General features: G+C 39.5%; 1 protein-coding gene across 1 annotated transcript in view; it reads left to right on the forward strand.

Annotated features, from left to right (window-relative positions):
- The window catches only part of Kcnh8 (potassium voltage-gated channel subfamily H member 8), a 426,523-nt gene that overhangs the window by 131,219 nt on the left and 272,625 nt on the right, over positions 1-22,679 (forward strand). The window contains 1 exon segment of the mRNA NM_145095.2: positions 6,576-6,809. Coding sequence (NP_659563.1) covers positions 6,576-6,809 — 234 coding nt within the window.

Below are 22,679 nucleotides of genomic sequence, written 5' to 3' on the forward strand. Positions count from 1 at the left end.
GCAGTGGGGATAAGAAGGCACAGAGTCAACAACAAAGACTCTGGCAGTTGGGTGAATGGCAAGGGCAGAGTCATTTATTACAGGAACTGGACACACCTTTATACCCTACTCCCAGCATCTCATTGGCTCTCAGTTGGCTGTCTTTTTCTCAGTGGCTTACTCCATTGCCTGGCCCAGCAGCAGCAGTCTCTAGCTGTGCTGGCAGATTCTAGGTTGGCTCAGAGAGGAAGTCTCAGTGGCACATACACCAGCATTGTGGTTAGGCTTACTTGGCTAAGTTCCTCCTACATCCCATACACATTTAATATGGACCTTCAGACCTCAAGTAACATAATTTAGAGAATCCCTCCCAGGCATGCCCAGAGGTTTCTTTGTCAAGCTTTAATCGATGTAAGGCATCATAGCTGCTGCACGGGAATACCATGGATCATGTGGAGAACTCAGAAAAAGTTAACTGCCTGTGTTTGCTTGTTGCCCTTTACAGGAAACTGAGGGCTAAAGGGTTTGAGCTTACCCATCTTTCTCCTGTGCAGGAGGAGGATTGGTATGATTATATATATATGTATATATATATATATATATGATAGATAGATAGATATGTATGTGTGTGTGTTTTAATACAAGTCCTTAAAGATCAGACACAGGTTTAACTTTAAAAGACATCCACCATCAAAGACATGCTTCAGAGACAGAGATTTGGACCACCAAAGCCTGGACTTATCAGTCGAAAGCATTAAAGATATCCAGATTCCCCTTCAATGACATGAGTATCTGCCAAGCAGTCTGCTGCTTTGACTGGCTCTGAGGTGTGCTGAGTAATCGTTAGGTTAAGGACTGCTGAGATTGTCTTTAAATGTTTGGGTCTACAGGGAAACATTGATTGCATCTGCCTAAACTCCTTGAACATGTTCCATTCTATCCAGCCTTGTCATGCTCTGGCCTCAGTCAGATTCTACTAAACCAAACAGTATTTAGGAAGAGTAAAGCAAAGGAATGCGTCTTCTTCCTGTAACTTCAGTTGACTTGAAACATTGGCAGGACTACATGAAAACAAAATTAAAAACTTTTAAGTGCTCCCAGGACCCAATGTGGCTGACTTTAGTTGAAATACCCAACATCGGGGAGGTAGAACCTGAAGAGAACACCTCCAGTATATTGACATGGCCCTCAGTAGAGGAGTGGGGCCACCCACCAATCTCAAAATCTTTAACCCAGAATTGTTTCTGTCTAAAGGAAGTATAGGGACAAAAATAGAGCAGACACTGAAGGAAAGGCCATCCAGAGACCGCTCTACCTTGGGACCCATCCTATCTGCAGACACCAAACACTGACACTATTATTGATGCCAGAAGTGCTTGCAGACAGGAGGCTGGTATTGTTGTCCTCTGAGAGGCAGCTCTGCCAGTAGCTGACTAAGACAGATGCAGATACTCACAGCCAACCGTTGAACTGAGCCCAGGGACTTCAATGGAACAGATAGGGGAAGGACTGAAGGAGCTGAAGGGGATTGCAACCCTATAGGAAGAACAACAATTACATCAACTGGACCCCTCAGAGCTCACAGGGACTAAACCACTAACCAAAGAGTATACATGAGAGGGTCAATGGCTCCTACTACATATGTAGCAGAAGACTGCCTTATCTGGAATCAATAGGAAGAGAGGCTCTTGGTCCTGTGAAGTCTTGTTGCCCCATGGACGGGGGAAGCTAGAGGGGTGAGGTGAGTGGATGGAGGAGGATTCTCTTAGAGGCAAAGGGGAGGGAGGAAGGTGTGGGCAGAGTGGAGACCAAGAAAGGGACATTTGAAATGTAAATAAATAAAATAAATAATTAATAGAGCACTTTGAAATGTGCATGGATGTATTAAAGATTTGAGATGCAAACTTCTGATAAACTTTTAAGTTGGCCATAAGATTTCCAAGCAGTATTGGACTTAAGGCTATGACTTTGGGTCCCACGGAATATCCACTTACTGGCTTTTGCGACATGGAAGGAATTCTTCCTTGGGAATGATTTCGAAGTATTGTGACATGCAAGGGAAGTTAGTGAAAGTGAAATCCAGATCATTCGAATAGTAACTATGTTTTCTGCTTCCTGTGAGGCTCTGCAGTTCAGCTAGGCAAACTATTTTGGAACAAAGAAAGTAACTGCTTTCTATAGTTTTGAAATATTGACTTTCCAGAGGACATGACAGAGGCAACGGAAAGATCACACCGATTGAAGAGATACCACCAAGGAACGATGTCTGCAGGAAAAAAATATGGCTCTGGGCTCAGAAACTGGGAGAGAAAAAAAGGTTACTTATTTCCTGCTGGGCATTTGTACAAGTATGAGGACCAGAGTTTGGACTCTGAGAAACCATATACATGCTGTGTGGCTGTGGCAACTAGCCTGTAACTCCAGCCTCTGAAGCTGAAGTTTAGTAAACTTGGGTTTAGTAAAGAAAGTAGTAATATCAGCAATCTGAGAGACCTTGCTTTAAAGAGTAAGTTGGAAAAGCACTGAAAGAAGGCTTCTAACCTTAATCTCAGGTCTCTACACACGTCTGTATACAAGCACACACGTGTATCCCTTAACATGAAAATATGCAACACACACACACACATACACACACACACACACACACACACACACACACACACACACACCACAAAAACATGGAAAAAGGGCTCCTTCTACATGGTGGAGAGATAACTACTTCCTTTCTGTTAAAAATCACGATATAGAAAAACAACATATTAGGCAAGTTTAATTCTCATTATTTAGTCTTGGGTCTTGAGTGGTAAATGAAATTTCCATAGCTAATTTTTATTACCTTAAAATAGAACAACTCCAATAGTTGGAAGAAGTAAGGATAAGTCCACACTATGCTTCCCTTCTCCGCTTTCCGTCTTCTAGTCCTCTACTCTCCTTTTGTAGTTGGGACAAAGGCTTGTCAGTCTTTGAGTGGGAAAGTACTCTTCTGCTTTGGAAGGTCAGAGCAAATGGCCTGTGTGACTGGTGAACACTAGATTCTATCTGCTCTTCTATGAACGTATTCTGCTAGGAAGCATTTAGAGTTGCAATCAACTGTCTAGTATGTAAATGTGTCTTGTGACTTACTGTCACTTTCAAACTAGAAATACACAAAATGATGAGCTAAGAAGCAGCAGAGAAGAGCTTCCTGGCCTTCAGATGCATCGCACATGTGCATAATTGATTCCTTGAAAGGTTAAATACCCTGAGCATATGTACAGAGAGTAGTGAGTTCCTAATCACTAAGGCCCTGGCTTTGTTTTACATAATTCTAAAGTAAATGCCATGTTTCTTCTTTGGGAATTTCAGGATTGGTATTCAGAAAGGCATATGTTCCCAAGGAGAGAGCAGGGTGAAGGAATGGCACTTTCCAAACAGAGAGACCATTCATGTAGCCAGGACACCAAGCTTTCCAAAGCACAGACAGCCATTATATTCTCTTTGGAAATGAAACGCAATTATATGTTGAGGACAGTGCTAAATATAAACAGAGAAGGACAAGTATGCTCCTTTATTCTTATTTGTTTTTTGTGGCCTATTGGGTAGAAGAATTAGCTACTCAAACACACTATAATCCTGAATTAAAATACACAGACCTGATGGCTTAGTAATACTTTATCATCTTCTCAGCTTACTAGAAATCTAAACACTAATCTTTTCTTATATCTGCAAACAATTACAAAGACACTATGGAAATTAATTTAAAGAACATGTTATTAAGAAATATGCAGAGTAAAACAGTATTGCATATGCAAAGTGAGGAAAAGGGTAGTTATGTTTGTCCTATTTGGTTTCACCTGTCAACATGACAGCCTAGATTCATCTCTCTGAGAGCAGCAGCCTTCAATGGAGAATTTCCTTTATCAGGCTGGCCTATGGGCACATCTATGGGGGACTGTCATGATTCCTCATTGATGTAGCAGGACCAACTCACTTAAAGCTGTGACATGCGTCGCTGTGCATGAGCCAGGTCAGTCAGCAAGTTATGATCCTCAACCATTTTTCCTGCAGTTCCTGCCTCAATGTCCCTCAATGATGGGTTATGACCTGGAAGTGTAAGCCAAATATACCCTTTCCTCTCGAAACTGATTGTGGTCAGAGCAACAGAAAAACACCGTAAGCAATGTTACATAAAGGCTAATAAGCCAGTAGAACATGAAAATGACGATTATTATTGTAAGGATTCAAGTTAGCAGTTTCTTATTTAGGGGGAAAAAGAATAAGAAACAACACATTGTATAAACAAGAATATTTTTTAAAATATAATTAACCAAAATTAATAGCTGTTAACATTAAAATAGTAGACAGTTTTAGATATTTCCCAAATTTTTAAAATTTGTAAAGACAAGAATCACAAATTAAGATGATTTAGAAGGAATGTGTCATAGTAATAACCATGGTGTTAGTGTAATAGTCCTAGGTTGAAGGGCTCATGGCTTCCTGCTAAAAGTACACGTATAGATCATATGCAAGAAGGACCTCAACCATGAGTCCCTAAAAGATAAGAAAATAAAAAGATGGATAAAGTTTGTCCAGACTCCAGAAACAGAGCAGCTGTGCTATACTAATAATGCACAAATTGGGCTTCAGAAAAAAGTATGGTGTCTCTCCTCCATCTCCATTCCCCTTTCCTTGTTCACCCCTTGTCCCCTTGTCACTTCTATATGTAGGCATCTGTTTCCAACATCGTAGGACTTCGCACATACCCTCTTTTCCCCTATTTCAAGCGAACTGTTTTCAAAGCCTGGGATATTTACATTCTTAACCCCAGTGGTAATTATTAACTGCATATGAATGACTCAGGACTTAACATGGCATTCTATTATTGTTTGTATCTATGTGCTTTTATAATTAAATCACAGCACCTTAAGACGAAACCATACGCTATTTTTATTCACAATTTTTCCCAAACGTTCCTTCACTTTGGAATTTACTGTAGAGTTGAGCCTTATCTCTCAGCATTGTCCTACAGAAAGTCAAGTGACGATGTGTCATATCTATTGAAAAGACACTTGTAAAAAGTGAAGCACTTGGACTCAGTGATTCTGTAAATTGTCTCCTCCAGACTGAGCTAGTAATTCCATTTGGCCAGAAGCTTGCCATCCTAAAGACAAGATCACATCCAATGTATGCAATCACACCTTGCACAATGTCCAGTATTTCATAGTCAACACATGTTACTGTGACATGTGAAAAAACTCTCAGTCTATAATAATCCAATTCATTCCCATGACTTCAAAGAGCATGTGATTCAAAGTCTTCAGGTATTATTATCCAGCTTTGGCTCTAAGAGAGTGAGAATGACTGGGGAATGGTTGAATCAGAGAAGTCAAGGCAAGCTATAAATATTGTCACTATGAATGGTAATCACAGACCATGGCAGACTGAAGCAAAGCAGAGAGAACTGTTCTTCTAAACAATCCAAAGTTGTTTATAAGGAGGTGGGGACACCATAGATTGGATGTTCCACATTTATCTCACTGGCCATCAAGAAGTGGCCATGGACCCTCTTTTCTCTTGGCCTCATAGAAAATTACCTTATGCGATCGTCTCTGAAACATGGTATTTCAAAGTATATAATATATGAATGATTTTCTAGAAAACCAGTGGGTACACAGTAACAGTATATGGTAAAATATAGCTGTATCCTGCTGTTGCCCAATGTTACTCTCTCTTTGCACAAGCGCAGATCCCAGATGCTATATTAACATCACTATGTCTGTGTTTATATGTGTGTTAGTATGTATGTTTGTATATAGGGACATTTCACATTTGTTGTAAATATTTGTATTTTATACAATAGTTCCATGTAATAGGATTTTATGACAAATCTTATTTTTTCATTAAATGTCTTATTTATAATTCATTTCATTTTCAATTTTATTATGTTTAAAGCTTCCATTTCAAATACTTATGGTCAATATTCAACCTTCGTTTCTTGTGTGGATAAATGAATGATTTTATAATAGTTTGTACTTTGTTCTAAACTGTCAAGCATTAGAGAAGAGATGCCTTGTCGTGAGACATGTGGTCCATGCTTCAAAGTTCATCTCTAAAAGTTCCTCTTGCCACAACTTTGCATCACCTCCCCAAGACATGACTCACTCCTAAATTTATGCCTCATGATCTGCTTTTGAGATCAGGGGCAATCAGAAGTCAACTTGTTCAGGCAACTCATAGCAGGAGCCATTCTCAGAGGTATCATTCCTACTACCACAAAGAGGCTGATTGTCTTAGGACAGGCTGATGGACACCTGAACCAAGGTCACACGCCAATGCTCCCACTGTCTGCCCATGTCTGGCACTATTTTACAAGGAAATGGAGGAAAACATAGATATTAAGCACAATGAGCTAAACACATGCCTGAGATTGTCTTTTTAATTAATTAATTAATTAACATCCTAAATACTGTCCTCCTTCCAGCCTTCCCCAGAGAGTCCCTCCATTAATCCCCTCCCCTTATCCTTTGAGAGGTTGCCCCCACCCCCATAACATTATTGAAATTGTGTCTGAAAGAAGAGATTTAAGTGGCTCAATGTCTTTTATCTGTTTTCTCCAGATAGCAACTTCATCCTGGCCAATGCCCAAGTGGCAAAAGGTTTCCCCATAGTCTACTGTTCAGATGGCTTCTGTGAGCTGGCTGGGTTTGCTCGAACTGAAGTCATGCAGAAGAGTTGCAGCTGCAAGTTTCTGTTTGGGGTGGAGACCAACGAGCAGCTGATGCTTCAGATCGAAAAGTCCCTGGAGGAGAAGGTAGAGTTCAAAGGAGAAATTATGTTCTACAAGAAGAATGGTAAGTTCCCTTCTTTGGCACCTACTGAGGAGTACAGGATCTGCTTTATGTTCACTCCAGCTGGACAGCCTTTCCTATAAGTACAATGTTTGGGAGAAGTTTCTCAGCGGTCATGGATGATGGACATGTTGCCATCACTGACAGCACAAATAACATGGGACATTATACTAGAATTAAAACTATCCTATGTCAGTCTCTGTGCTGAATTAACTTGCTAAAACAAAATCTACTGGTACTACATCGACATTATTTCAAGGTGTACATGTGCCTAATAGTTTCTAATAAATAGCTTTTCTCTAGAGATAGTTTCCAAATTCCATACTCTTAAGACCTGCATGACAAATTTAACTTGCTTAAAGCAGAATTCTCAGGGTTTCCTACCAGAAAAGGAAGTTAACTTAAGAAATATCAGCATATGGATTTTTATAATCCTGTTCTGTCCACATAGAGCCTTTCTCGCCACTGCCAGAAATTTTAAAGACATAGTAGAGTAAGTTTGTAGGACTCAAAACTACCTGTGGGGAAAGCAGGCAACTGACTTCCGCTGGTTTCAGTTGTATGAGTCTCTTCTCAATGAAAGGGAACCTGTAGCTGGACACGGCATCTGTGGTGCTAACATCCCATGTGGGCGTGTATGTTGCTAGCTCATGGGCCCCGCAGTTCGAAGGAATCTCAATGGTTGCACATGGGAAGAATGCTACGTGGAGAATTAGAAGAAGTTACAATTTCATCTTACTAACACAAGCCCATTAGTGTTCTCTGAGTATGTGGGTAGAGCACGAGATGATGCATTTCTAGCCTTCTTTGCTGTAGGACACATATGCAAGTAAGATTTGGGACAATGGCCCATAGAAAGGATTGACTTACATAAATTCTAGGGAAAATTCCTTAAAATAAAATCATCTTCCCTCTATTTTCTCTTATGAACAGAATTGTCTTGACAAGAAATCATGTAGTGAAGCCATAACCCCTAATGGGATTGCGTTTTAAGGCATTAAAGAGGCAATTAAGATTTAATGAGGCCATAAAGTGAGGATCTAATCTAATATGACTCCTGTTCTTATAAGCAGTGAGAAGAGGCAACAGGGATGTTGACATAGTGGTGAAGGACCATGTGAGGGCTCTTTTGCTCAAAACTTGTCAATGGTGACAACTATCAGCAGTTTCTTTTCTTCTGGGAGGCTCACCCATGAACCATTGACATCAGCAGAACTGTAAGCCTCCAGTGCTCAGTATTGAGGATACTGAAGTCAATGTCAGGGACAAAAACCAAATAGAAAATGCATCCACCTTTGGAAGACACTTGTCCTTGGAGGGCACTCCCTGATCACGTGGCTTTTGAACACATAGTCTTAGTGACCGTTGGTGAGCTCTGCTCTAGAACAAGATGCCCCAGTTCTTTGGGCACTAGAACCATGGTTCTGCCCATTGTGGCTTTTATTTTCAGTGACAATAGAGGAGGCCTACATAGCAAATATGATCAAATGAAAGGGTTCTTCTAGCTCTGTGTAATTATACCACAGTGAGTGAAAAGAAGCCTGAGATAAAAGAACATGGGGAAGTCACTGAGGCTGTGGACTGGCAGAGGACTGATAAAGCTGCTGTCATGTGGAACAAAGGGGAAAAGACATCCTTTGTGCAAAACACCCACTGACTACAGACTCATCCTTCCTCCGGATGATGCCTAGTGTAGGTCACTCCAAGTCCATTTAGAGTCTTTGTTTTTATGATTCAGAATTTCCAGTGTGCTCTTATTGAGAAAGACTTGGGCCAAGGAGAAAATCCAGGGGAAGAGCAAATGGTGGAGGCTTTGGAGGTGGTGTAGGTTTAAAGTAGGAAACACATGGTAGACGCACTATCTAAAGTGTCTAGAATTTCCTGAACCCATTTTCTTAAGTATGCCTATATCCCTGGACACACGTGAATGGAAATGATTCATGGCGCCAGTTTGCTCTAAGCAATCTTCCCAGGGGATTGTCTGACATTCTGGGCAACTAATTGATCTACTTATAGGTAATTGGGATTGCCATCCACACCGTGCAACTCATCCTGCATCAGAGACTTTTATGTGAACATTTATCTCTTTGTACAGCTAGGACTCTGAAAGTAGGTGCATTGGAGACTGTCCCATCTCCAGACCTTAAAGCCTGGAGTCTTGAGGAACATTTGTCACTTGATAGTTCCTTAATGAGTGTCTGTGCGAAGGAATAAAAGTTGATTCACAGGATGGATACATGAAGCTAGGTTTGCATTTGACACAAGGGGTCTTCCTTCTCTTCTTCATCAAGGAGCATGCTCTCTTAAATAAGCTGTTAAAATGCCTTCTTCCTAGCAGCTGTTGGCCCATTGACTCATGACTGATCAGATAACCCACTGGGCATTTATAACTAAGTTTTGTGGCTGCTGGTGCTCCCCAAATGACCTCTGTCTTGTAGGCTCCACAAATTTTGTGCAGCGTTTTTCTTCCTCCTTCATGAGGACACTGGTCAAAGCAGTGTTTACTCTCTTGCATCTTCTCCTGTTCCAGTGTGAAAATCATTGACTTTTGTATGCTCCCCATAAATAATGAGGAATATGAGTAAACAAACTTCTTCAATCCTTCACGCTATCACATTTTCAAACCACATAAGGTGTTTCCTCCACCTTAGAACAAAGTGTGCTTTCTAGTTCTTTTGAGTCCCACTACAACAAAGAGAAAGGGCACTTCTGTCTTCGGTCTTTGCAAACTGCTGTCTGACTTGCAACCCTCTCTGGCTCTTCCTCAGAATTCTTTAACCCAAAGACAACTGAGTAGGTGGGTGCCAATGAGATATTTGCGCCATTCTAGCTTCTTTGTTAACTCTAATAGCAGTGATTAGTGTTTTCTGTACATTACAGAATGTTATTCTGACTGAAGCAACCAATTCTAGCTCTTCATGGTCATAAAAATATATTTTCTCTCTAAAGAAGCTGCTTTCCATGGACCTAATAATATTCCTTGCCTTCCCTTGGAGAAAGGAAAACATGGTAACCAGAAAATAGAAAATGTGAGAGGGGAGAAAGGTTTAAGAGAGAAATGAAAATTGTGCTTTGTAACTTACCAGTCTGCTTTCTTCTATATCACTGTGTTCATCAAGTATTGGAAACTGGGTCTTAAGGAGGACCGGTTCATTGCTTCATCATTCTTGATCCTCCACATCCAAGGACCAGTTGTCTAAAGCCTTGGCTCCTTCCAAGGACTGTGAGGAAGTCTGTTTTCCATCTCTACCTGCTTTGGTGGCTCTTTGGCAATCTTTGCATTGGGTAGCTTGGGGGAAGCACTGCCCTTATCTCTTCCCTCACCCTTGCATAGGACCTACCTAGTTTGAGTAGCTACCCCCATTCTCTCTTGTAAATTCAGTTTTATATTTATTTCACTTATTTATTTACTTTTTCACTTATCATATGTATGCACATGAGTCATGGCACACAGGGGCATGTCCCAGGACAACTCGCTCAAGTTCATTCTCTCCTTCTACCATGTGGGACCCAGACGTCTTACTCTGGTAGAAAGACCCAACACTGATCCATTTCACTGGACCAGAGCTCCATTTTTATAAAGACCCTACTCACTTTGTACTAGGTCCTGTTTGAAAATTTACTTTAACTTATCTTTCTAAAGACTTAATACCCATGTATGTTTATCTAATAGGTATAGGAAAATGGACTTGAGTATATCCTTTTTTTTGAGGCAAGAGTATAAACCTAAATAATCAGTTAAACTCACATTAGATTAGGAGTTAATTCAAACACTCAAGATTATAAATTAGTAAATGAAAGAATATCACACAGAAGCACTCTTACTCCAGAGTCCTTGCTCTTAAATTCCTGTGATAAATTGGAGATGATGGCTCTTGCCAAGGTGATCAACAAATTTTTGATATTTCAGTGTCTTCGGTGATATTCAAATAGCCTAACAGACCTTCCAGCAGCCAAATGTTGGTTTCTAATCAACTGAATGCACAAAGTGGTAGCTTCTCACTGAATTTCCAAAAAGTACACACTGCCCTGTAAGAGTCAAGACTCAACTTCCCTGTGTTCAGAGTGTCACTGTTTCAGAACATCCACCGACTTCCATCCAGTACCTGCTACTGACTAAACATGCCCACCTGGACGGCTTCTGCATCTGGAAGTGGTGCCTGCATTCTCCCATGTGTTGGCCCAGTCATCCTTCTGCTTAGCACATCTGCTCCAGTTGGTCCGACCTCAGCTATGTTACTGTGAATGAAATCCCTTTTTTTCCTGCTGTTCATAAAACACATATGCATGTATTCTGAAAGTAGCATGCATAGACAGCAAGCTTTATTGTCAAGATAGTTTGCTTATTCTCCCTTTTCCTCTCCCCCTTCTCTTCTTCTACTTCCTTGTCTTCCTTTTACCCTATCCTCTCTCTTCCTCCCTTTCTTCCCCTACTCTTTTCCCTCTCTTCCCACCCTCTCCTCCTTTTTGAGAGTGAGTTTCACTGTATAGCCTAGGCTGAGTTCAAACTCATAATTCCCCTGCTTCAGCTAGGATTGAAGGCATACCACATCCTTTCTTGTTTTATACTTTGATCCTGCTTTTTATCTTTGACCTACACCTCAGTTGTTAACTCTGGCAATACTTACATTGTTTCTTTGAATGCTGCCATGATAAAACGCCAGACAAGACCAGCACAAGAACAACGGGTTAATTTCAGCTCACAGTGGAAGGTATAGTCCCACGTCTGTATACACTCAAATTTCATTGTGCATTTTTCATGGATGGATATTAGTAATAATTACATGGACTGTTGAGAATCATGCTGCTGGGAATATGCGGGTGTTGGTAAATATACTAGTAGGCAAGTCACTTCATTTGTGTGCCTTCCCAGAAGGGCAACTATTGGTCATCTGGCTCAGACGGAGTTCCGGCTTCTTAGGAACTGCTGTCTACTTTCCACAATGGCTTCACTCACACCCACGGTGCACACGTACCCACAACAATCCTAACATGTATAAGAGAGGAGGTGATTTTGAGTTATAATTTATGGTAATTTTTATTTATAATTTCTTCAGTAACTATTGACTTTGTGGGACACAGGTAGAACACTATACATTCAAGTTCACTTCCCATTTTTAAGTCAGATTATAGATCTTCTTGATCTTGGGTTATGGGAGTTGGCTATAGATCTTGGATACTAAGCCCTTACCTGATGTGTGGCTTTCAAACAAATTTTTTAGCTGGGAGGGTGTCTGCTTTCTTTCTCCATGGTTCCTTTTTTGCCTCATGTTTACTTTGCTTTAAGCTATAATATTGAGGGATAGATTTTTGTGTACATTATTGTAAAATTTATGGTTTCAAAATCTTACATCTGTTATACCAGGTCTTTTAGTTATTGGAGTTGATTTTTTTTATATGAGTTAACTTTTGTAATATAACAATCAACTTCATCTTTTTGCATATAGAAATCCAGGTTCCTTTTCTTCATGTATTGAGCAGATTGTCATTCAGGCCGTTTTCTGCCTTATGACCTTGTTGAAAATTAGTCAGCTTCGTATTTGGCTTTATATCCAGTCGCTGCATTTTCTTCCAACCTACTTTGTGTCTCTTTTCATGACAACATCATATTGCTTTGTATGCTATGGCTTAAAGATATAGCATTAAACCAGGTGGAGGGATACCCCAAATTTCCAACATGATTGGGATTTGTTCTTCATAATGAGCTTTTCAGTTTTATCTCTTTTGTTTTCCTTTATAGTTTTTAAGGACTGGCTTTAGAGAATGTCATTATGATGTAGATATTGCATTGCAAAAAGTGGACACCTCAACACTGTTGATTTTCCAGTTATACATGTGGGATGTATTTGCATTGGTTTGGGCCTTCTTTAGCTCCTTTATCAATGTCTTGAAGTTGTCAATGCACAGTTCTCTTCTCTCTATTTTATCACTTTCCTTCCTTCTGACACTAAGCTTATGCATAAGACTGTTGAGTGAGTTGTATGCTCAGTTATTCAAAATGAAGATGTGACAGAATTCTAGAATTCTTTTTACACCCTGTAGGTATTTTAAACTTGGAGTTCAATATAGGCAAGTAGGAAAAAAAATGGGCTTTCAGAATGTCAAATTATTCTCAAAGTTAACACTTTAAATGTGCATTATATGTATTTCTAGTTTGACTACTGAGATTGGGTTTGTGTCTACTGCTGTATAAGAGTCAAAGTTCCGAGCAAAGTGTACTGTGTTCATCTGATTATTATATGAACTGTAAGAATGCATGGTTTGTGGCCAAGCACAGTTTCTACAGTTTAACTGACGTGACTGTAAGAGTTCCTAGCATGGTCATAATTTTTATTTATGTTAGAATACTACATTTCGAGCCTAGTAAATCAAGCCACCTGGGAATCTCCTTCTAGACTAGATTAAGAATCTATTCCCAAGACAGAAAGCAAAGGATAGTGTATTCTAAGAATGCAGAACCTCATGAGGAAACATCTCTCCTGAGCAAGAAAAGATGGTTTGCCTGCTGGAACCAGAACAAAGGAAAGGGCAGTCTGATTGTGACAATCACTAGAACAAGGTCATTTGTCTAGATGGGCTTGCGGCATCACCAATCAGAGCATTCAGGGAAACCTCAAGACAATGTGTTTACGTGCATTCAGGGCAACCTGAGGACAATGTGCTTACATGCATACATGGCTACAACCAAGAAGACTGTACTGTGCAGAGATTTCTGCTGAAATTTAAAAGTGTTTGTGCTGGTCTCCAGGGAGTTTGGCTGCTTTGCCCCACCCCTTGAAAAACTGTGAAGAAAGAGACTTTGAAAGCTATTTTCTGTGAAAGGGTTACAGCTCTCAGACTGATTAAGGGAAAAGGAGGTCTATACAATGCCCTCGGTACCCACTGCTTTATAATATGCCATTTGCAGCTTGGTTGCTTAAAATACCTATTATCCTGTCTTGAAATTTTGTGAGTCAGCACTTTGGGCTGGCTTGGGCAGTTGCTTTTCCTGTGTGGAGTTGGGAGAGGTGTTACTTTATAGGGGTCTTGGTCACGTTTATTTTCTCTGCCAGTTAAAGAGTTAAAAAATGGAAAACTCTCACATATAATAAAAAGGAGCAGGGAGAATCTGCAGACAATAAAGAAAAAACAGTTATTAGTGGAGAGAAATCACACAGAAAGAGCAGAGGGGGAACTGGGAGCCTCCAATACAATCTCTCCTTGAATATAGGTCTTTGAGGTGACCTTATCTCCTAATTTAATGTTTACACTTTGAACAAAGAGAGGGATTATAAGCCTACATCTTATGAGTAATCATGATCAGGCCTTGAACTTGTTGGATAGGTCCATCTGCAGAATCAGAGAGGTCCTCCTTATGGGAAAAAATGCCTGTTCAGTCTTTATTCCTTCATTTCCAGTCAAAGTGTAAGAAAAAATGTGTGAGTTTGCCACTTTTATTATGTATTTGTGGCCCCCACTCCTGGTTGGTATGTTATCCAGGATCTATCCATTTGACAACTAGGTTTTCAGATTAGTTATGTGAAATGCCTTTGAGTAAAGTAGTTCTGGGTCCTGCAAATCAGCCCCCTCAAGTGCAGACATAATGTTCTCTATGCTTTGGGTTAAGCTTCTTACCTCGTAGGTTCTTGTTTTTGATACTCATTGGGCATTGCTCTATTATCAACCCTACAGTTTCTTACTTTGCTTTGACAACCAAAGTACTGGGATTATGAGACTGTACCATCATACCGGACTAGCTAAATTTTTTGAAATGATATCCAGTGTACCTTTTCAGTCTTGATAAAGACTTAGTGTTTTCATATTCTTTCTTATGTCTTTTATATTCCAGAGGTTAATTTCAGAACTATAGGAAACCTCAAAAGGTTTGATTCCGGATGACAACGTTCAGCAGGCACACACATGTATAAGGCCACATATATGTGGGACTTGTAGGGTAAAGAGCCACACCTCAATTCCAGGGCTTACAATCCACCAACTCTGAACTTGAAATCACAGCAAACCTGAGCTTTCCCCAAGCCCAGGACTTGAAATCTCTCCAAATCCCACATTAGAAAACATCCCCCCTCCCAAGAAACCATGTATAAGCCTGCCTCCAACTGCATTCCCCGCTGCTTCTTGTGCAAGCAAAGGCATCTACCCTACTGTGTGTTTTGGGAAATACATATTTTTTTAAAAAGTACCATGCTGGGGCTGGGGATTTAGCTCAGTGGAAGAGCGCTTGCCTAGGAAGCGCAAGGCCCTGGGTTCGGTCCCCAGCTCCGAAAAAAAGAACCAAAAAAAAAAAAAAAGTACCAGGCTACCACCTGTTCTCAGCCCAGCAGATTCTCTAACTCAGAGCTCCAAAATCTCTCTTTTCAATCAGCTCACAAATTTCCCATGTTCCAATGCTGCCACGTCAGCCCCGTGCTTCCAAATTCCCATGGCTACCTGGGGTGCACTTCTCCCAAAGCCATGCTCTACTATTGTACCTTTCCCTGGAACTCAACTGAGTCAATGCATGAAGGAAAACACCACGCAAACTTGGTCTAGAATCAATAGGTGACACAGTTGCTGGGCACAGCAACTACCATCCTAATTTGTAAGATATTCTAAGTTATAAATCCCCTCTTCCTGTCTCTGATTGGAAGTCCTGCCTACTCATCCAGTGATTGGTTCCTTGAAATCTTTATTCATTAGGAGAAGGTTCTGCCACATCTCTCCTTTTCTGTCCAATAAAAAAAAAACAAAAAACAAAAAAACCCCAAAAAACAAACAAAAAAACCCCCAAACATTTCCTTTCAAATATAAACTGAGTATAACTATCATTTTGTATTTTATAAAGAACAAGATACACCTACCACCCAGTCCATTATTTTTGTCAATTTAGTAGAACACTCTGTTACCTATCCTAACTTTAAAAAGGCTTATAAATCTATTCCCAGATTCCTGACAGGATTGAAGACTAATTATAGTCTCATAGCCAGCCCAGGCTATTTAGCATTGAGAGAATATATTTAAAAGGATAGTTTTCAGATAGTATACAAGCTATTTCTAAATAAAACATGTTGTAAACACCCTACTAATTAACTCAGAGCCAAGAATTTGCTATCTGACCCTAAAGTCATAGACTCAATCATTTCAGATCAGTTTATAATGGCATTTATAGAAAGACTGGGTTTAAACTGTGTATTTTTAAAATTTTTGTATCAATAGAACAAATTTATACTAATGAAAACCTTGATTCTGTACCAAAGCAAATTTTGTACCAATGAAGAAATTATAACTTCAACTTAAAGATTGCTACCACGTGAGATTATGACTACACAATCAATTCTAGCTTTTTTCTCCCTGTTCAGATTATGAACATCTCTGAATTCCCAGAACGTCAACTCAGAATAACCACATCCAGACACCCAAGTCCAAGAAACCATGAGGATGACTCTTCATAAATTTTTCCTGCTAAATATGGGCATTGAGATATCCTTGAAGGAAGAGGAAGGATAGGGAAAATGGGGGAATTGATTGGCCTTAAGAAGGCCACACAAATGATTTAGAGTCTCTGATGTCTGTGTCCTAACTGGATCCCACTGAAAGTCCATGAGATCAAGGAGTTTCAGCAGATCAGTTCATCATGTCTGGTGATCTCACCAAAGCTGTACATTATATAATATATAAGTCTCAAAACAAAATTTTAGTATCATCTAGATATCTTTTTTGTTTGAGTGTCTTGAATCCAGTTTTCTCGGGGATCTCTCTTTGTCATATATGATCCATATCACTCTGGAAGGTGTCCAGAGTCTAATCACCTTTTCTAAAAATGAAAAGACAAAAAATTTCTCCCAAATTAGCATATCCTTCAGTCGGCAACCAGGAAAGCTTGTATCCTGTCTTCTCTTCCAGAGGAATAATGAAACAACCAAAAAACTCCTACACTGTTTCTGCCAATAAATCTCTAGTGTGAAGTTTACTGTGCTGTGTGCCTTTGTTGGATTCCTTGGCTTCCAACTGCCAGATAATTTTCTCCTCAGAGCTGTAACACTTTCATTAGCTTTAGGACTAGACAGGCTCTCCTGGTAGCTGTGCTCTCAGTCAGGGTCTGAACTGGACTGGAACCCTATGCTTTCATCTCCAGTTCACATGTAACAGACTCACCTTTCCCATCCACCTGTGCTATCGGTAAGTAGTTCCCCTAATGGGAGCCACTACCCAAGCCACAGTACTGAAGGCTACAGCTGGCCCTGATCATATGACCAAGTCTCCCAACCTTTGAAGCTGCAATCCTACAGTTTTCTTAGTCCCAAATGGGCTATTGTACTCTTTCTCTAATCTCTCCTCCCACCCTCTCTCTGGAGTTGCCCATATTCTTCTTTGATTTCTGGCTTCAACAATTTCCACAATTCTTCTAGGCCCTTCTTGATTTTGCAACCGTATTACTGAGTTGTTCTCATGTATGAGACCCCTGCATCCACCTCCTAGAGCTAGATTCTTGTCCTCATCTTCTGGCCTCCATGAAACCAGGTGTCAAATGTCTCCTCATGCATAGGTGGGCTAAGCCCTGAAACCCAGTTGAGTGTGTTGATGATCTAATGAATAACTTGTATCTTCCTCCAGTCTTCTTTGAGTCCTGGAGATGCCCTTGATTAGACACTACAGTGACATTTTCCTCCTTGTCCACTTTCTCATTGATGAGAGCAGCAATTTCTATATCATTTCATTCCCCTTTGGGATTCCTCTTAGCCTCCAGCCTCTACAGCTTGCACCCAACTGGAAGAGCCATAAACTTGTTTACTTCTGCAATCAAATTTGACCTCAATTTGCCTTAGATAATCAATCCAAAGGGCTGTCTAATGGTACCCTACATCATAATACTATTGGGGACTTTTACAAATACTGTGAGCAGTCAGGAAATGGAAAGAGATTTCCCATTTCCTATATTTGAGTTTTTGCTTCTTTCACTCCACATCCTGTTTGTTTTTGTATGTTCCCAACACACTGATTTTTTTAAGTACAGTTGATGGGTCCATGGATCTGTAAGCTTGTTGAAAAATGGGACCTGCTGTGCAATGACCTAGCAAGATGGGGAGAAAGCAAAGTAGTCTAGATGCAACATACACACAGTGTACACACTCCTAGTTGGCTGGTGCCTCTCTCAGCTCCTTCCTGTACTGTCATCTGACTATAGCCAGGGCTCAAAATTTTCCAATCTGCAGGCCTTTTTTTCTTTCAGCTTACTGGATTCAGTTTTACAGGATTTGGATGGTTTTTAGGTATGAGTGGCATTTTATACTATCCCACTTCAAGTCAAAGCTGGCTCTGGAGTTTGGTATGGCTCTCCCTTCTATAGCTCCAAGCTTACTTACAAAATCTCTGTCCCATAGTAGGTGAGCATCCTGACTATGTGACAGAGAAAGAAAAGCAAAGTAGGAAAAAACGACAGACTATTCCAAGAGCGGATTATTTCTTCTTATTTCACGCTCATTTTTGTTTCTGTTTAACCCTTTAAAACTTTTGCTAAGATAAGAAGACTCTTATTTCAGGATTTGTAAGACTTATGTAAACTTTCAGGATATTAAATTTGTAAGAAAATATATTGTATTTGGTTAAAAATCTGTAAAATCTGTAACAAAATGCATAATTTAATACTAAAAAACACACAGAGGAGTGGAAGGGGTGGGGGTATTTGGAGGAGAAACAAGAAAAAGGGATAACATTTAAAATGTAAATAAATAAAATAAATAATAAATTTAAGAAAAAGAACAAATAAAACTTAAAATCAGGATTGAGCTTCCAGTTTCTGCTGTACCAGGCCCACAGCTCTCTGTACCCAAATCCCATTAGGAAGAGAGCTGGACTCTCAGAAGTGGGGACAGTCCTTAGAGCTCAGCTGAGACCACCACTTCTGCTCATATTCCTGGCCCAAGAGGAACCATCCTAGTGCCCTCTGGACACAGGAACCTAGGAGTAGTCAGGTACAGACTCATTCCAGTCTCTGGCTGCTCCCAGAACTGAAAGCGAGTCACCAGGAGCACTAACACACTTGAGAACGGAGGTAAGACCAACTCTTCTGCTCCAAGCGACCCGCCTGGAGCCCTCAGGAGACACAAACACAGAAGTAGTTTGGGACAGGACACTTCCATTTTCTGCCTGTGCCCAGAACTGACCTGAGCCCACAGCTCTCTGTACCCAGATCCCACTGGGAGAAAGACAATTTCCAGGAAAGATGACACACAGGATTACTGGAGAGTCAAGTCACTGTCAGAGACAGCTAGAACAGTTAACACCAGAGACAATCTGATGGCCAGAAGCAAGTGCGGGAACCTAAGCAACAGAAACCAAGACTACTTGGCATCATCAGAGCCCAGTTCTTCCATCAAAGCAAATATTGGATATCCAAACACACTGAAAAGCAAGATTTGGATTTAAAATTACCTCTCATGATGTTGTTAAGGACTTGAAGAAGGACATAAATATCTCCCTTAAAGATATACTGAAGAACACAGGTAAATAAGTAGAAAGTCTTAAAGAGGAAACACAAAAGTCCCTTAAAGAATTACAGGAAAACATAACCAAACAGTAGAAGGAATTGAACAAAACCATCCAGGATCTAAAAGTATAAATAGAGACAATAAAGAAATTGCAAAGGGAGACAACCCTGGAGATAGAAAACTTAGGAAAGAGATCAGAAGTCATAGACACAAGCATCACAAGCAGAATACAAGAGACAGAAGAAAGAATTTCCAGGCAGAAGATACCATAGAAAAACATTGAAACAACTGTCAAAGAAAATGTAAAGTGCAAAAAGTGTCTAACCCAAAACATCCAGGAAATCCAGGATACAATGAGAAGATCGAATTTAAAGATAATAGGTATAGAAGAGAACAAAGATTCACAACCTTAAGGAAGAGTAATTATCTTCAATAAAATTATAGAAGAAAACTTCCCTAACCTAAAGAAAGAGATGCCCATAAACATACAAGAAACATACAGAACTCCAAATAGATTAGACCAGAAAAGAAATTCCTCTTTCACATGATATTAAAAACACCAAATGCACAAAACAAAGAATATTAAAAGCAGTAAGAGAAAAAGGTTAAGTAACATATAAAGTCAGACATATCAGAATTATACCACACATCTTACCAATGACTATGAATGCCAGCAGATCCTGGGAAGATGACATACAGACCTTAAGAGAACACAAACGCCAGCCCAGGCTACTATATCCAGCAAAACTCTCAATTAACATAGATGGAGAAACCACGATATTCCATGACAAAACCAAATTTACACAATACCTTTCCACAAATCCAGCTCTTACAGGATAAGAGATAAAAAACCCCAATACAAGAGGGAAAGTACACCCTAGAAAAAGCAAGAAAGTAATCTTCTTGCAACAAACACAAAAGAAGAGAGACATACAAACACAATTCTACCTCTAAAAACAAAAATAACAGGAAACAATTATTATTCCTTAATATCTCTTAAGATCAATGGACTCAATTTCCCAAGAAAAAGACATAGACTTACGGACTGGAAACATAAAAAGGACCCAGGATTTTGCTGCATACAGAAAACACACCTCAGTGACAAGGACAGATACTACCTCAGAGTAAGAGGGTGGAAAACAATTTTGCAAGCAAATGGTCTAAAGAGACAAGCTGGAATATCCATTCTAATATCGAATAAAATCAACTTTCAACCAAAAATTATCAAAAAACATAAGGAAGGACATTTCAGATTCATAAAAGGATAAATTCGCCAAGATGAACTTTCAATCCTGAATATATGTGCTTCAAGTGCAAGGGAACCTACATTTATAAAAGTAACCATACTAAAGCCCAAAGCACACATCGCATCTCACAAAGTATTCAGCACTGCACTCTTATCAATGGAGAGATCATGGAAACAGAAACTAAGCAGAGACATGGACAAACTAACAGGAGTTATGAACCAAATGGATTTAACAAATATTTATAGAACATTTCATCCTAAAACAAAAGAATATACCTTCTTCTCAGTACCTCATGGTACCTTCTCTAAAATTGACCATATAATCAGTCACAAAACATGCTTCAACAGATACAAGGAGACAGAAATAACCCCATGCATCCAATCAAATCACAGCAGACTAAGACTGGTCTTCAATAACAGCAAAAACGACAGAAAGTCCACATTCACATGGAATTTGAACAAAACTCTACTCATTGATAACTTGCTCAAAAAAAGAAATAAAGAAGGAAATTAAAGACTTTTAGAATTTAATGCAAATGATGGCACAACATACTCAAACCTATGGGACTCAATGAAAGCAGTGCTAAGAGGAAAACTCATATCTGAGCGCCTCCAAAAAGAAACCGCTGAGAACATACACTAGCAGCTTGACAGCACACCTAAAAGCTCTAGAACAAAAGGAAGTAAATACACCCAGGAGGAGTAGATGGCAGGAAATAATCAAACTGAGGGCTGAAATCAACCAAGTAGAAACAAAAGGAACTATCCAAAGAATCAACAAAACCAGGAGCTGGTCCTTTGAGAAAATCTACAAGATAGAAAAACCCTTAGCAAGACTAACCAGAAAGCACAGTGAGAGTATCCAAATTAACAAAAACAGAAAGGAAAGGGGGATATAACAGAGTCTGAGGAAATTAAAAAGAATCAGATCCTACTATAAAAGCCTCTATTCAACAAAATTGGAAAATCTGAAGGAAATGGACAATTTTCTAGACAGATACCAGGTACCAAAGTTAAATCAGGAACAGATAAATTATCTCACTAGTTCTAGAAATTTTAAAGTAATAGAAGCAGTTATTAAAAGTCTCCCAACCAAAAAAGCCCAAGACCATGTGGGATTAGTCGAGAATTCTATCAGAGCTTCATAGAAAACCTCATTCCAATACTGTCCAAACTATTCCACAAAATAGAAACAGAAGGAAAACTACCCAATTCTTTCTATGATGCCAAAATCACGTTTATCCCTAAACTACACAAAGACACAACAAAGAAAGAGAACTCAGACTAATTTCCCTTATGAATATAGATGCAAAAATACTCAATAAAATTCTTGCAAAGCAAATCCAAGAACACATCAAAAAGATCATCCATTATGATCAAGTAGACTTCATCCCAGTAATGCAAGCATGGTTCAATATATGGAAATCCACCAACATAATCCACTATATAAACAAACTCAAAATAAAAAAAAAACATGATTATCTCATTAGATGCTGAGAAAGCATTTGACAAAATTCAACACTGCTTCATGTAAAAAGTCTTGGAAAGAGCAGGAATTCAAGGCCCATAGCTAATCATAGTAAATGTAATATGTAGCAAAGCAGTAAGCAACATCAAACTAAATGGAGAGAAACTTGAAGCAATTCTACTAAAATCAGGGACTAGACAAGGCTGCCCACTCTCTCCCTACTTATTCAATATAGTACTCGAATTCCTGTCCAGAGCAATCAGACCATGAAAAGAGGTCAAAGGAAATTGGGAGAGAAGAAGTCAAAATATCACTATTTGCAGAGGATATGACAGTATACTTAAGTGACTCCAAAAGTTCCACCACAGAACTATTAAGCCTGATAAACAACTTCAGCAAAGTGGATGAGTATAAAATTAACTCAAACAAATTTGTAGCCTTCCTTTCCTCAAAGGATAAACAGGCTGAGAAAGAAGTGAGGGAAATGACACCTTTCACAATAGTCACAAATAACATGAAATACCTCTGTTTGACTCTAACCAAACAAGTGAAATATCTGTATGACAAGTCTCTGAAGCAAGAAATTGAAGAAGATCTCAGAAGATGGAAAGACCTCCCACGCTCATGGATTGGTAGGATTAATATAGTAAAAATGGCCATTTTGTCCAAAGCAGTCTACGTATTCAGTGCAATAC

Source organism: Rattus norvegicus, chromosome 9 (assembly GCF_021556685.1).
Source record: "Rattus norvegicus strain SHRSP/BbbUtx chromosome 9, alternate assembly SHRSP_T2T, whole genome shotgun sequence".
Taxonomy (NCBI): Eukaryota; Metazoa; Chordata; class Mammalia; order Rodentia; family Muridae; genus Rattus; species Rattus norvegicus.